General features: G+C 40.3%; 1 protein-coding gene across 2 annotated transcripts in view; it reads left to right on the top strand.

Moving 5' to 3' along the window:
• The first annotated feature begins 4,676 nt into the window (after positions 1 to 4,676).
• The window catches only part of cep76 (centrosomal protein 76), a 73,832-nt gene continuing 63,248 nt past the window's right edge, over positions 4,677 to 15,260 (top strand). For both annotated transcript variants that reach the window (XM_034173868.1, XM_034173869.1), the window contains exons 1-2: positions 4,677 to 4,888; positions 10,841 to 10,996. In XM_034173868.1, coding sequence (XP_034029759.1) covers positions 4,826 to 4,888; positions 10,841 to 10,996 — 219 coding nt within the window. In that variant the 5' untranslated portion in view covers positions 4,677 to 4,825. The remainder of the gene's footprint in view (positions 4,889 to 10,840; positions 10,997 to 15,260) is intronic.

The raw sequence follows: 15,260 nt of genomic DNA, 5'->3' as shown, positions 1-15,260 counted from the left end.
CGTGGTATATCTCATTCTCATATCTGACTTTGTCTCCAAACCATCCCACCTGAGCTGTCTCTCTATGTTCATGTCTAATCCTGTCCATCCTCGTCACTCCCAAACAATCTCAGCCAGAGGTGGGAGTAAGTCACTGTCAAGTCATCAATCTGCAAGTCACAGGTCAAGTCTCAAGTCCGCTAGCAAGCAACTGGTGGTCATTATGACTTGACTTGGGACTTGCTGATTCATGACTTGGGAGTGACTTGATGGTGACTTACTCCCACCTCTGATTGCAGCATCTTCAGCTTTGCCACCTCCAGCTCTGTGTCTGTCGTACAGTGTAACTGGTCTCAGTACTGTCTGTAAACAAAACTGTCAAAAATTACTCCTACCTTGTGATCCTCCTACTTAAATGTGCTAATACAAATCACATTTTCTGTGCAACCAGCTTTATTTGGGCAAGTCAAGATGATACATGAACGCTTGTGTTACTGACTTTGTCTTGGAATTCACATCAGTTGTGAAGAAATGCAAAGAGTAATACAGTGTAAATCCTAAAACAAGTGCAAAATTTGTGTAAAAATCTTGGTTTTGCTTTATCTACAGGTTTTAGGTTTTACACACATGAAAGGCTAAAACCTGTTACAAAAACAAAAACTTTAAACAGGTATAACAATGTAATTTTCAAGCAAATGTTAAAAAAAAATCCTCAGCTTGGTGTAGTGTAAAACTTTAAATCTTTCAGTTTTAAGCAGTATAAAGCCAGTGTTTAAAAATCATCACAAAAGTATAAAAACCTTTAAAAAAAAAAAATGTAACCAGTGTAAATAATAGAATTGGTGTAAACCGTATAAAACTTGAAGCCAACGTACAAGTAGTGTAAAAAACAGTTTAAAACTAATCCAGTGTAAAAATAAACTGCAAACTTCCATGGTACCACACATGGAAATATAGACCTGGAATGGATGTCACGTGACTAGTGGCATGCCGCACAGCGGCCATTATGGAGAGAGACCTTGAGCCAGTTAAGGCACCTGTTAGAAGTGAAATGAGGTGGAAAAAAGGCAACCAGTGCTTCACCATCAACTGCACCAACTACATAAACAAATTCTCCAATACTAAAATTAACTGTACAAGAGCCTTAATGTAATTATGTAAAATGTCTATTTTAAAGTCGTTATGTCGGAATTTAATATCGATATACTGAAACTATAACTCAACGCCGTAAGTTCTTTTCATTAAGCTGCGTTCACATGCATAGATATGGAAACAAAAATGTTTGTCTATATATACTTGCAGTGTTTATTATATGTACATGGTGGTCACAGGCGGCATTTAAATTTTAACAGTGTGGTTGGAGGGGATGGAGGAGGTACTTTTTACCCTGACTGAGGGTCAAAAGTCATAAATTCTGAATGGCTTCATATCTACTTGTTATAAAATCCATCCATCCATCCATTTTCTTAAGCTTTATCCGGAGTTGGGTCGCGGGGGCAGTAGCTCAAGCAAAGCCGCCCAGACCTCCCGATCCACACACACCTCCCCCATCTCCTCCGGGGGAACCCCAAGGCGTTCCCAAGCCAGCCGAGAGATGTAGTCCCTCCAGCGTGTCCTGGGTCTTCCCCGGGGCCTCCTCCCAATGGGACGTGACCGGAACACCTCTCCAACGAGGTGTCCAGGGGGCATCCGGAAAAGATGCCCGAGCCACCTCAACTGACTCCTTTCAATGTGGAGGAGCAGCGGCTCGACTCCGAGCTCCTCCCGAGTGACCAAGCTCCTCACTCTATCTCTAAGGGAGCGCCCAGCCACCCTGCGGAGGAAACTCATCTCGGCCGCTTGTACTCGCGATCTCGTTCTTTCAGTCATGAGCCAAATCTCATGACCATAGGTGAGGATCGGAACGTAGATCGATCGGTAAATCGAGAGCTTTGCTCTCTAAGGGAGCGCCCAGTCACCCTGCGGATGAAACTCATCTCGGTTGTTATAAAATGTTAGTAAAAATCATATATATATATATATATATATATATATATATATATATATATATATTAAAAGACGAGCAATAATATTACAGTGGAAAAAGCAGCAACGTAAATGAGCACAATGGCAAGGCATACTTCAGATTTATATTTTAATACATAAGGATTGTTTATCCAGGCATGTATGGGTTCATTAGAGCTTTTAATCAGCTTGAATACAACTTAGAAGGCTTCATTTATAAAAGTCCATCGAGAATTATGATGACAGGAAAAAAAACCATCACAGTAAATGAACAGAATGGCATATTTTCCCCCAATTTTCCACACTTTACATAAAACATTTTTTTTCTCCCCAGACATGTATGGGTTCATTAGAGAGAGCAATTAAATGGCTTTAAAACAAGCCTACTTTTATTAAAATCTGTTAACAAATGGCGACAATAGAGCAAGAAAAGCACAGTTTGTCATAATTTCCCCAATTTTCTGCATTTTACATAAAAGTTTTTTTTTCCACCCACACATGCATAGGTTCATTGGAAAGAGCTTTCAAATGTCTTTAAAACAAGCCTACATTTATTAAAATCTGTTAAATAGCAATGCTAGTGCAAAAAAAGCGATCAGTTTATTATTGATGATCTACACATTTCTAACCTTAGTAATGGCGCTTTCCTGTCCTGAGTGATGCTAATAGATTGAGGCGCGCACGTCCATTCCAGGTCTATATTTCCATGGTACCACATGCCAAGTTGACCACTGGTGGAGCCGAGTACACCTCCCGTGCAGCATAGCACTAGCCAATGGAACGACGCTTTCTATTGATAATGACCAATCAGATAACGCGATACAAGGCCTTCTTTGGCTGTCAGTTTCTTGACAAGATTCTACATGATGCCTGTGCATTATTTCACAAGGACTATTCCTTTCACACCGGTGCTGCCTCGAGCTTCCTGTGGTGTCATGACGACGCAGGAACGTCTGCTTCAGGTGCGCGCTGCAGACAGACTGTGCACTCTGATTTATCTTCTAGTTTATATTTGTTCTTGTGCTGAGCTGCAGGTCTGCGCTCTGAGTTCTATTGGTTTATCTTTCCTACTTTGACCGCAAGATGCGTGTGCGCACGCGTGCGAACGAACCGTCTGTGAGTAAATGTGGAGATGTCTGGAGTTATACTTGATGTGGACATGTCCTGTCTCTGGCAATCAGTCTGTGAGCAGGACTTATGTCCTTTCTTTAACACAGTGATGAGAGAGTTTGTGGAGAGCGAGGAGTGCAGGCAGCCTTTTTTTTCTTTTAATTGTTCACATGTGCGTGCACGAATGAATCGTCCGTGACTGGAGATGTCCGGACTTTTTACTGAACGTGGATATGTCCTGTCTCTGGCAATCAGTCTGTCAGCAGGACTTTTATGGATTTGTGAGAGAAGAGCGAGGAGCTGCTGGTTTTTTTCTGTGCTCTTAGTTTTTACTGCATTGTGTACATGGCGTCGTCATGACGGCGCACAATGCAACTCAAAGCGGGCCCGTGTGAAAGGAATAGTCCTTGTGAAATAATGCACAGGCATCATGTAGAATCTTGTCAAGAAACTGACAGCCAAAGTAGGCGTTGTATCGCGTTATCTGATTGGTCATTATCGATAGAAGGCGTCGTTCCATTGGCTAGCGCTATGCTGCACGGGAGGTGTACTCGGCTTTTAGTATGTCTGACAAACTCCCAGTTTTCTTGTTTACCATATAATAAAACAGTTATAGACTTTTGATTTCCGGTCCGCATAATCATGGGTACACCTCATCAAAAGTCTATAACTGTATAAAGTACACTTTCCATCGTGTAAACTCTAAACAAGTGGAAACAGAAAACACAAATTGGTGTCGTTTAAAACTAAACGGTGCTTTAACAAATCCTCACAAAACTTTGTCAAATTTAATTTAAAAGTGTAAAAAAAAAAGAAACCCAAATCAGTACCAATGTTTAAAAACCCTCAGTGTAAAACAATAATTCAGTGTAAAAAAAACCCTGTAAAAACAGTATAAAACCTTAAACAAACATAGAACCAGTGTAAAAACGTGAAAACTAACCCGTTGTAAATAAAATAAAAATAAATAACCCGTACAAACCCTTAAACCAGTGTAAAAAAACGTGTTAAATGACAGTGTAAAACTCTGTGTGCTGCAGAAATGAACTTTTATGATATCCGATGTTAAACTTTATGACGTTTAATTAAATAGATTAAAAAAAATGCACACCAAGATCCTCTGCTGAGGTGCACATGCAGAAATACTAACTCAAATATAAAGAAAAAGCATAGCACACTCAAAATATTGATGTCTAGCCGCTGTTTTATACAGCCGAAACGTAATTAATATAAATAAAACACAAGTTGAAATAACTTATAAAAATAGTTTCAATCGTTATTTTACAGTTTGGTATCTGAACTTGGCACAACAGAGGTCCTTAACTCACTGTCGGAGATCGTGACGACATCGGCATCACCAATGCAAAGCCTGAGTAAAATGTTATTCTTTGATGCATATTCAAAAGAAATGCACCAGATAAACAGGAATAAATTTAAATTCCAAACTAGTGACATGAGACGGGGTATGCATTGTTTTATTTTAAGGGCTGGGTTGTTAAAAAGGTTTAGTTTTGACATGGAGATGTTTATCAGGCGGCCGTAGGGTCGTGGTGTTGCCGCAGTGTTTTCCGCTGCAGTTTAAACCGTCAGTTGTTTTTGAGTGATGGCGCTGCTTAAATTCTTTACAATGATCAGATAAAACGAGAAAACCGCAGTGGTTTATCGAAGCGGAGGGAGTCTTTTATTTGTGACGATAAGCCTTTATTGTTTAAAAAGTTGTGGAGCTGTTACCATGTCTGTGCCTCCAGAAATACCTTCCGAGTTGAAGAGATTAATTGGAAGTCATCTGTTGAGGGTGAGAACACTCCGCGCTGTCATACAAACTGTGTGATCGACTTCAACTCATTTACAACTTAACATTACAAATACCGCCGTCACATAATGTGTTTTTCGTGCCTGTTAGAAAGAAAAGTGATGACTACTGTTGTTAGATCTCCTGGGACGAACAATCATCCATTTCTGAAAATAACCCCAAAACTAGAACTTCAGTACCGATTATGAAAGAAATAAACCAGTTTAGCTATGTTTTACTAACATTTGTATCGAGATAACTTCAAATTTATACACTGCAACCTTCAATATTACAGCTGTGTTATTTTATGTCGCTTACATCCGGAAAGTATTCACAGTACTTCACTTTTTCCACATTTTGTTATGTTGCAGCCTTATTCAAATGTAGATTCAATTTTTTTCCTCAAAATTCTGCAGACTTCCTTCCGGGATATGTTATCTCAGAGGACTCCAGAGGTAGGTGCAGTTGGCACCAACAAGCCCGAACAACAAGCCAACAACTCCGCAGTAGCAAAGCCCTGGGGGTTGATGAGAGCCGTCTAGAAATGCTGAAGGCTCTGGGTGGAGGAACTGTCTTGGATGAGACGTCTCTTCAACATTGTGTTGAGGTTTGGGACAGTGCCTAAGGAGCGGCAAACTGGGGTGGTGGTTCCCATATTTAAAAAAGGGGACCAGAGTGTGTGCCAATTATAGGAGTGTCACACTACTCAGTCTCCCTGGTAAAGTCTACTCCAGGGTGCTGGAAAGGAGGGTTCGGCTGATAGTCGAACCTCTGATTGAAAAGGAACAATGCAGGTTCCGTCCTGGTCATTGAACAATCAGACCAGCTCTTCACTCTCACAAGGATTCTGGAGGGTGCCTGGGAGTATGCCATCCAGTCTACATGTGTTTTGTGGATGTGGAGAAGGTGTATGATCAGGATTAGGGAGTGTGGGGGTCTCTTCTCAGGGCCATCCAATCTCTGTACTCAAAAAAGCGAGAGCTGTGTTCGGGTGGTCGGCAGTAAGTCGGACTTGTTTCTGTTGGGGGATGGCCTCCGCCAGGGCTGCGCCTTGTCACCAAAACCCATTTATGATATTCATGGACAGGATATTGAGGCGTAGTCAGGGTTTCCAGTTTGATAGGCTCAGGGTCTCATCACTGCTTTTTGCAGATGATGTGGTCCTGTTGGCTTCATCAGCCTGTGACCTCCAACACTCACTGGATGCATTTGCAGCCGAGTGTAAAGCAGCTGGGGTGAGGATCAGCACCTCTAAATCTGAGGCCATGGTTCCCAGCAGGAAACCGATGGATTGCCTACTACAGGGTGCCTCCCAAGGGAGGTGTTCCAGGTACGTCCATCTGGGAGGAGAACCTGGAGAAGACCCAGGACTAGGTAGAGAGATGGCCTGGAAAATCCTCGGGATCCCCCAATCAAAGGTGGTCAATGTGGCACGGGAAAGGGAAGTCTGGGGTCCCCTGCTGGAGCTGTTGCCCCCTCAACCCAATCCCCGATAAGTGGTTGAAGATGAGTGAGTGAGTCTGCAGACAATATCCCATAATGACAATGTGAAAAAATTTGAGATTTTTGCAAATTTCTTAAAAATAATAAACCAAGAAATCGCATGCACATAAGTACAACCCCTGGCAAAAATTATGGAATCACCGGCCTCAGAGGATGTTCATTCAGTTGTTTAATTTTGTAGAAAAAAAGCAGATCACAGACATGACACAAAACTAAAGTCATTTCAAATGGCAACTTTCTGGCTTTAAGAAACACTATAAGAAATCAAGAAAAAAATTGTGGCAGTCAGTAATGGTCACTTTTTTAGACCAAGCAGAGGGAAAAAAATATGGACTCACTCAATTCTGAGGAATAAATTATGGAATCACCCTGTAAATTTTCATCCCCAAAACTAACACCTGCATCAAATCAGATCTGCTCATTAGTCTGCATCTAAAAAGGAGTGATCACACCTTGGAGAGCTGTTGCACCAAGTGGACTGACATGAATCATGGCTCCAACACGAGAGATGTCAATTGAAACAAAGGAGAGGATTATCAAACTCTTAAAAGAGGATAAATCATCACGTAATGTTGCAAAAGATGTTGGTTGTTCACAGTCAGGGTTGTTAAAGGCAAACATACTGGTAGACCAAGGAAGACATCAAAGCGTCAAGACAGAAAACCTAAAGCAATATGTCTCAAAAATCGAAAATGCACAACAAAACAAATGAGGAACGAATGGGAGGAAATTGGAGTCAACGTCTGACCGAATTGTAAGAAACCGCCTAAAGGAAATAGGGATACAGAAAAGCTAAATGAAAGCCATCATTAACGTGGACTGTGGATGACTGGATGAAAGTCATATTCAGTGATGAATCTCGAATTTGCATTGGGCAAGGTGATGATGCTGGAACTTTTGTTTGGTGCCGTTCCAATGAGATTTATAAAGATGACTGCCTGAAGACAACATGTAAATTTCCACAGTAATCGATGATATGGGGCTGCATGTCAGGTAACGGCACTGGGGAGATGGCTGTCATTACATCATCAATAAATGCACAAGTTTACGTTGATATTTTGGACACTTTTCTTATCCCATCAATTGAAAGGATGTTTGGGGATGATGAAATCATTTCTCAAGATGATAATGCATCTTACCATAGAGCAAAAACTATGAAAACATTCCGTGCAAAAAGACACATAGGGTCAATGTCATGGCCTGCAAATAGTCCGGATCTTAATCCAATTGAAAATCTTTGGTGGAAGTTGAAGAAAATGGTCCATGACAAGGCTCCAACCTGCAAAGCTGATCTGGCAACAGCAATCAGAGAAAGTTGGAGCCAGATTGATGAAGAGTACTGTTTGTCACTCATTAAGTCCATGCCTCAGAGACTGCAAGCTGTTATAAAAGCCAGAGGTGGTGCAACAAAATACTAGTGATGTGTTGGAGCGTTCTTTTGTTTTTCATGATTCCATAATTTTTTCCTCAGAATTGATTCCATATTTTTTTCCCTCTGCTTGGTCTAAAAAAGTAACTGTTACTGACTGCCACAATTTTTTTTCCTGATTTCTTATAGTGTTTCTTAAAGCCAGAAAGTTGCCATTTGAAATGACTTTAGTTTTGTGTCATGTCTGTGATCTGTTTTTTTTTTTTTTTTTTTTACAAAATTAAACAAATGAATGAACATCCTCCGAGGCCGGTGATTCCATAATTTTTGCCAGGGGTTGTATTCACAGCCTCTGCCATGTAGCTCAAAATTGAGGTCAGGTGCATCCTGTTTCCACTGATCATCCTTGAGATGTTTCTACAGGTTAATTAATTTCCACCTGGTGTAAATTCAGTTGTTTGGACATGATTTGGAAAGACACACACCTGTCTACATATAAGGTTCCTCACTTGACAGTGCATGTCAGAGCACAAAAAAAGGATAAATTGTTCCTTTGTGCCTCCAAGACAGGATTGTCTCGAGGCACATATCTGGGGAAGAGTACAGAAACATTTCTGCTGCTTTGAAGGTCTCAATGAGCACAGTGGCCTCCATTAGGGCTGGGCAATATGACTTAAAATTAATATCATGATATAAATTAAATCCCTTCACGGTAACAATATATATCATGATATAAACCTAAGTGTAAAAGTTATAAGGGAAGTGTTTCTGAATGGGTCATATAGTCCTTTTGCAAAGCATAATTATTTAAAATAAACCAATCAAAACAACAACAAAAAACATAAACAGATATAATTAATTTTGAGCACCTGATTCTCTCACTTGTTAGACATGTATTTTTGTGCATTGGAATAATCTTATTTCGCCATTCCTGCTTCTGTCTAGCAGGAGGCAGTGACAGTTTGTCTGCTTTTGGTGGCGTTTTTTTTCTACAAAGACATCAGAGACACTACCATGTGGGTTGATGATCCTGGTTGGCTCATGTCGTGGGGTTCCACCAATGATAAAGCAGAAGGCATGTTTTTTCTTTTTTCTTTGTTCCCCTGCCCTGACAGAGCTCTCGGCTCAGCTGAATGAGGAAATGTGAGACTGTTTACTGCGGCTTTCTGCAAATACGCGCACCAAATATGACCATAAAATTCACAAAAAAAAAACCATTGAGGGAATGATTAATCATAATTCAGGTTATAGGAGGCCTATTAACATAATTTAAAAACTCGTATAAAGCTTGAAGCATGCACTTTTAAAACACACTGAAACAGAGTGAGTCTGGTGAATTTAATGGGACAATTGTTTAATTTGGCCATGTGACTTTTGCATGACTGAATTTAGTCATGCAAATCCAGAGGGTTAAATTAACTTAGAATTTTACACTCTTACAAGGAGAAGTTTAATTTGCTGAGGTGGAGAGATGGAGCCTGTGACCAAAGCACTGAATGCAGCCTTTTCCAGTTCAGAGTCACTAAGGAAGATACAATGACGTCATCAACAAGCATTACCGCAATTGGTCGGTGGAGTCTAAATCTCTACCGTCAGCCAAATTTATACAGTGAAGTGAATATATCGCTTGTATCGCCCACCTCTAGCCTCCATCCTCTGTAAATGGAAGAAGTTCAGATCCACCAGGACTCTTCCTAGAGCTGGCCGCCCGTCTAAACTGAGCGATTGGGGTTGAAGGGCCTTAGTCAGGGAGGTGACCAAGAACCCGATGGTCACTCTGTCAGAGCTCCAGCATTCCTCTGTGGTGAGAAGAGAACCTTCCAGAAGGACGACCATCTCTGCAGCAATCCACCAGTCAGACCTGTATGGTAGAGTGGCCAGACGGAAGCTTCCCCTTCATAAAAGGCACATGGCAGCCCACCTGGAGTTTGTCAAAAGACCATGAGAAACAAAATTCTCTGGTCTGATGAGACAAAAATTGAATTGTTTGGCGTGAATGCCAGACGTCATGTTTGGAAGAAACCAGGCACCATCCCTACAGTGAAGCATGGTGGTGGCAGCCTCATGCTGTGGGGATGTTTTTCAGCAGCAGGAACTGGGAGACTAGTCAGGATTGAGGGAAAGATGAATGCAGCAATGTACAGAGACATCCTGGATGAAAACCTCCTCCAGAGCGCTCTTGACCTCAGACTGGGGCGACGGTTCATCTTTCAGCAGGACAATGACCCTAAACACACAGCCAAGATATCAAAGGAGTGACTTCAGGACAACTCTGTGAATGTCCTTGAGTTACCCAGCCAGAGCCCAGACCTGAATCTGATTAAACATCTCTGGAGAGATCTGAAAAGGTCTGTGCACTGACACTCCCCATCCAACCTGATGGAGCTTGAGAGGTGTTGCAAAGAGGAATGGACAAAACTGCCAAAAAATAGGTGCACCAAGCTTGTGGCATTATATTCATGAAGACGTGGCTGTAATTGCTGCCAAAGGTGCTTCAACAAAGTATTGAGCAAAGGGTATGAATACTTATGTACATGTTATTTCTTACTTTTTGTTGTTAATAAACTTGTAAAAACTTAAAAAATAAACTTTTTTCATGATGTCATTATGGGGTGCTGTGTGGAGTTTGCATGTTCTCCCTGTGTTTGGTGGGTTCCTTCCAGGTGCTGCGGCTTCCTCCCACATCCAAAGACATGCAGGTTAGGTCAGTCGGTGGCTCTAAATTGACGGTAGGTGTATGTGCGAGTGTCTACACGTGACCCTGTCGTAGATTGGCATCCTGTCCAGGGTGACCCTGCTTCTTACCCTATGACTGCTGGGATAGACTCCAGCTGCCCCCTTACCCTTGATTGAAATAAGCATGTATAGAAAATGAATGAATTAATTGATCCTCACAATTTCATGATGGTGTATTAATTTTATAGGCCATATTCATAACAATAAAAATTTAATTCAGCCTCAAAATGACAAGACATGTATTCGTTACAAACAATGAAGGGATTATGAAAAAAATACTTTTGAGGCTGTTGGGGATATCTCTGTAGGTTGATTTTCAGAGACCTGCAATCTGTTTTTGTTTTCAGATGGGCATTCAGAGGAAAATCCGTGAGGTTCTGTCTGAAGCTGTAAAGAATGATCCAGATCCCACAGAAGCGGTTCTTTCTGAGACTACCATCCTCCAGGCCCTGCAGCACAAGGGCATCGTGGATGAAGTGATGAGGGATTTGCACTTTACTAAGGTTTACCAAATATTTTCAAGCAGCGTTTGTTTTCATTCTTGATGTTTTGGCTAGTAACACTTTTGTTGACAGCATAAAAGGGCTTTTCCTATTTGATACAACAAAATTTCCAAATACTGTATTTTCCGGAGTACAAGTTGCACCAGCATATGTCTCAAATGTTTAAAAAAAGAAAAGAAAAAGAAATCCTTTTGAAGAGGAAAAAACCTATCAAAGTATACAGGTGCTGGTCATATAATTAGAATATCATGAAAAGGTTGATTTATTTCAGTAATTCCATTCAAAAAGTGAAACTTGTATATTATATTCATCCATTACACAAGGACTGATATATTTCAAATGTTTATTTCTTTTAATTTTGATGATTAATATGCATGTCGCGGACATGAATGAGCGAAGCTCGTCAGCATCTTACCATGTCATTTAGGTTCTTCAGACTTTATTTTGAATAAATGCTTTAGGGGAGCATTAGCATGGAAAAAAACCTTTCAGCTTCTGGGGGAGCGGAGCCCCCCCAGACGCCCCACCTTTTAAAGCATTTTTCTTTATTTGCCTCTCACATGCCTGGAAAAGCTCCTTGCCATCTAACCATGTCCTTTAGGTCCTTCAGACTTTTTTCAGTAAAATGGTACTTGGGAGCATGAGCATGACTGCCCCCCAGATCCCCTGCCGTTTTAAGCATTTTCCTTATTTTGCCTTTCAGCTTCTGGAGGGGCTCTGCCCCCCCATACTCTTCACCTTTTTAAGCTTTTTTCTTTTTTTTTGCTTTTCAGCTAACCCTCCCAATTACAGCCCTCTTAACCCCCTGCCACTTTAAGCATTTTTTTTCAGCTAGTTGACAGTAGGGCTGTACAATATGACCAAATTATCATTTCTCAAAATTGTCATATAAATTGTCATGTCAATGTCACTTATATAAATGCTGTCCATATTCTTGAGCCGCTTAGGTGGGTAGGGAGAGTTCCCATGGGATAAAAAAGCTTTTCAACCTACAATCCCTGGTTCTCAAGACCAGGCACCTAAGTGGCTCTTCTCTCTCTCTCTCTCTTTAATATATTTAGGTGTACCTTAGTCAGTGATGCCGGTAACGCGTTACTTAGTAACGCGTTACTCTAATCTGACCACTTTTTTTTAGTAACGAGTAATCTAACGCGTTAATCTTTCCAAATCAGTAATCAGATTAAAGTTACTTCTCCATGTCACTGTGCGTTACTATTATTTTTCATTGTGGGTCAATAGCAGCACGGACCACTTGGTCCGTGGGCAGGAGGTCGGGATTCGACTGAACGTCCCACTTTAAGTGAGCTGTGAGCTTTTCATCCGCGTTTTTTTGCAGCTGCTCGACTCGTCCTCACCTCTTAAAGGGCGGTGATCAGCACACCTGCACTGAGCTTTACAAAGACATTTTTATGCTTTTTTCCCTCCTTTATTTAGAATTCTGAGCTGAGCCGCTCCGTATCATCTCGTTAAAAACAGCTGATCCTCCGCGACGCGTCAACAACTAACACTGTTTTCCACTCAAATGCACCTAAACTCTCTTTCTGAGGACCACATGATGTGAAAACGCAATAAAACTTTCTTACCTGTAAATCTGATCCTGTTTTCTGCATAAATAAATGTTATCCATTCTTTGTGCTCAAACGCCAAAGCAGGGGCGAATCCAGATGGAATGGGGGCTTGGGGCAAGGATGTGCCCCCCTCCCCCACAACACCCCTAGATTAAAGGTCCAGTTTTGAAGCCGTTTTATACTACAACTACTAATATTGCTTAAAATAATAATTTCGACAAGTAAAATGTTTAGAGAATTTAAATGTTAGAAAAATGTTAGAATTTAATAGTTACATTTATAAACAATGTAGGTTTGAAATTGCAAGTTTTACTGTTACAGTGCTGTCAACAGTTAAATATGAGGTCAAGAAAGAGGTCTTTATTTTACTTTTTATAAAACATTTGTTTTCATTGAAGTCAAGAAAGGGTGACTATAAAGTGAGTTTTGGCAAAACAGGTATCATTGTCATGTTGACGTGGGTTGTTGTCGGCAGCTGGGGAAAGTAACTAAAAAAGTAACTAGTAATCTAACTTAGTTACTTTTACAATTGAGTAATCAGTAAAGTAACTAAGTTACTTTTTCAAGGAGTAATCAGTAATTGGATTACTTTTTCAAAGTAACTGTGGCAACACTGACCTTAGTAAACACCAATATAGTTCTACCTTAGATTTGGAATGTATAATAGAAGACATACCTTACTGAATTTTCATATCAATATGATATACGATGTGACTATGTTGCCGCATGTGACACCGCAAAGTGCGGCAACAGTGAAAATTAAACATTCTTAAACAAAACAGTAATAATACCACACTCATTTTGCACTCAATCAATCAATCAATCAATTTTTTATATAGCGCCAAATCACAACAGACAGTTGCCCCAAGGCGCTTTATATTGTAAGGCAAGGCCATACAATAATTATGTAAAACCCCAACGGTCAAAACGACCCCCTGTGAGCAAGCACTTGGCTACAGTGGGAAGGAAAAGCTCCCTTTTAACAGGAAGAACAAAATTTCTGTTAAAAATACTGTGCCCTCCAAAAGTATTGGAACACTTGGAATTTCACACATTTTAATTTGTTTGTCATTTTAAATACAAGAAATAGAAAAAAAATAAAGAATTAAATTTTCTAAAATTATCTTCCGCAAACTCAAACTGAAAGCAAATCTCTAAAACTTGATAAAACCTGTAAATAATAATCAGTTTTATTGTCAGTTTTCTTTAGACAAGTCGGGATGGAAACATGAACATTTCCAAGTTACTGAATATGTCTTGGACTTTATTTACATCAATTATGAAGAAATACAAATGTTTCTTTCACCAAAACATCAAATCTAGGCTTTCATCTCAAATGTGCTTTCTGTCAAATTGTAGCTGAACTTTCAGGTCTCCTTTTTAAGAAAATCCTCCTCTACACCACCTCATCAGCAAGCTGGATTTTATTGTTGGGTATTTTCTCCTCCAAACATTTTTAAAACCTTTAACAAGACAAACAGAGTCAAGAAACACCAGTGAGACAGAAAGTCAAATTTTACGCGCGGAGTGCAGTCAGGCTGTACACCAAGGCTACACTAAAGTCTGGCCTGCTTTTCCGCTCTTTTTATTAAGAGACGCCCTCATCACATAAACAAAAACTTGTCCTAAGGGTGGGGGTGATGACGCAAGACAAGTTTCTTCCCGTAACATAAACGCATACGTCAATAAGTGCAGCTGTAAGGAAGAACACTTTCTTTTACACAGGTCAGCACATCTCGTTCGTCTGTTGCAGTTATCAGCTGTTCTGCATCTGCCTGAAGTGTCCTGTCCTTCACACTCCTTCACACTAAGCACCACATCACAACAGTCAAAACGTTCTCTTACTCCCAGTCGTTAGAGGCTGCGAAAACAAAGTTATATTATAATAATAAGTACATCCAGCCCTTCATTCCCAGCTCAGATTGACCCCAGAGTGCTAAAACAAGGTTGAATAACACATACATTCTCGGGGTTAGGTGCAAACAGCACAACACCGTTTTCATAAGAAAGAAGACGAAGGTACAAATGTTTAACAGTGATAACATATATATATATATATATATATAAAATCCTTAACATTTCCCACCTGTTTATCACCTGTTAAACATACAGTAGGCATCACCCAGCTTAGTTAGTTAGTTTATTAACTTAATCTATTCTGTCCACGTTTTTATTAATTGAACACCACCAACAGATGGAAGATTCGAATCCAGCTGCTATTTGATCAACCAGTTTATACTCGTCAGGCACTCCTCTGGGGACTCCTATTGCGTCAATATATGTTGGATTTCCTACTCCTTTCCAATCTCTTTTTACTCTATGTCTGGCTATGCCTTTCTGCCAATCCTCAGGAATAAGAGAGGCTGCATATGTCGTAACGTCTTCAGGGGTCATGGGTAACAATAATGATATTAATGCACAATAACCTGACACATTTCGTGGCAGTCTGTCACCACACCACCACCATACATCACTTCGGCTGACTGGTATAAATGAACCGTTTTTCTGTATTATTCGACTACACCACTTGTCTTATTACTTTTTCAGCTAAAGCTTCATAGGCTAAGAGTGTGTTAACTCATCACGTCAACAGTTCAAGCTTGAACTGGAGTTGTGAGCTTTTCAATATCATCATAATTCTCAGTACAGTCATTATAGTTTTCTCCACTAAGGTCTGACTGTTTCAATGCTTGATA

Source organism: Thalassophryne amazonica, chromosome 7 (genome assembly GCF_902500255.1).
Source record: "Thalassophryne amazonica chromosome 7, fThaAma1.1, whole genome shotgun sequence".
In the NCBI taxonomy this organism is placed as follows: Eukaryota; Metazoa; Chordata; class Actinopteri; order Batrachoidiformes; family Batrachoididae; genus Thalassophryne; species Thalassophryne amazonica.
The sequence above is the reverse complement of the archived record's forward strand: the minus strand, read 5'-3'. Positions and strand labels throughout refer to the sequence as shown.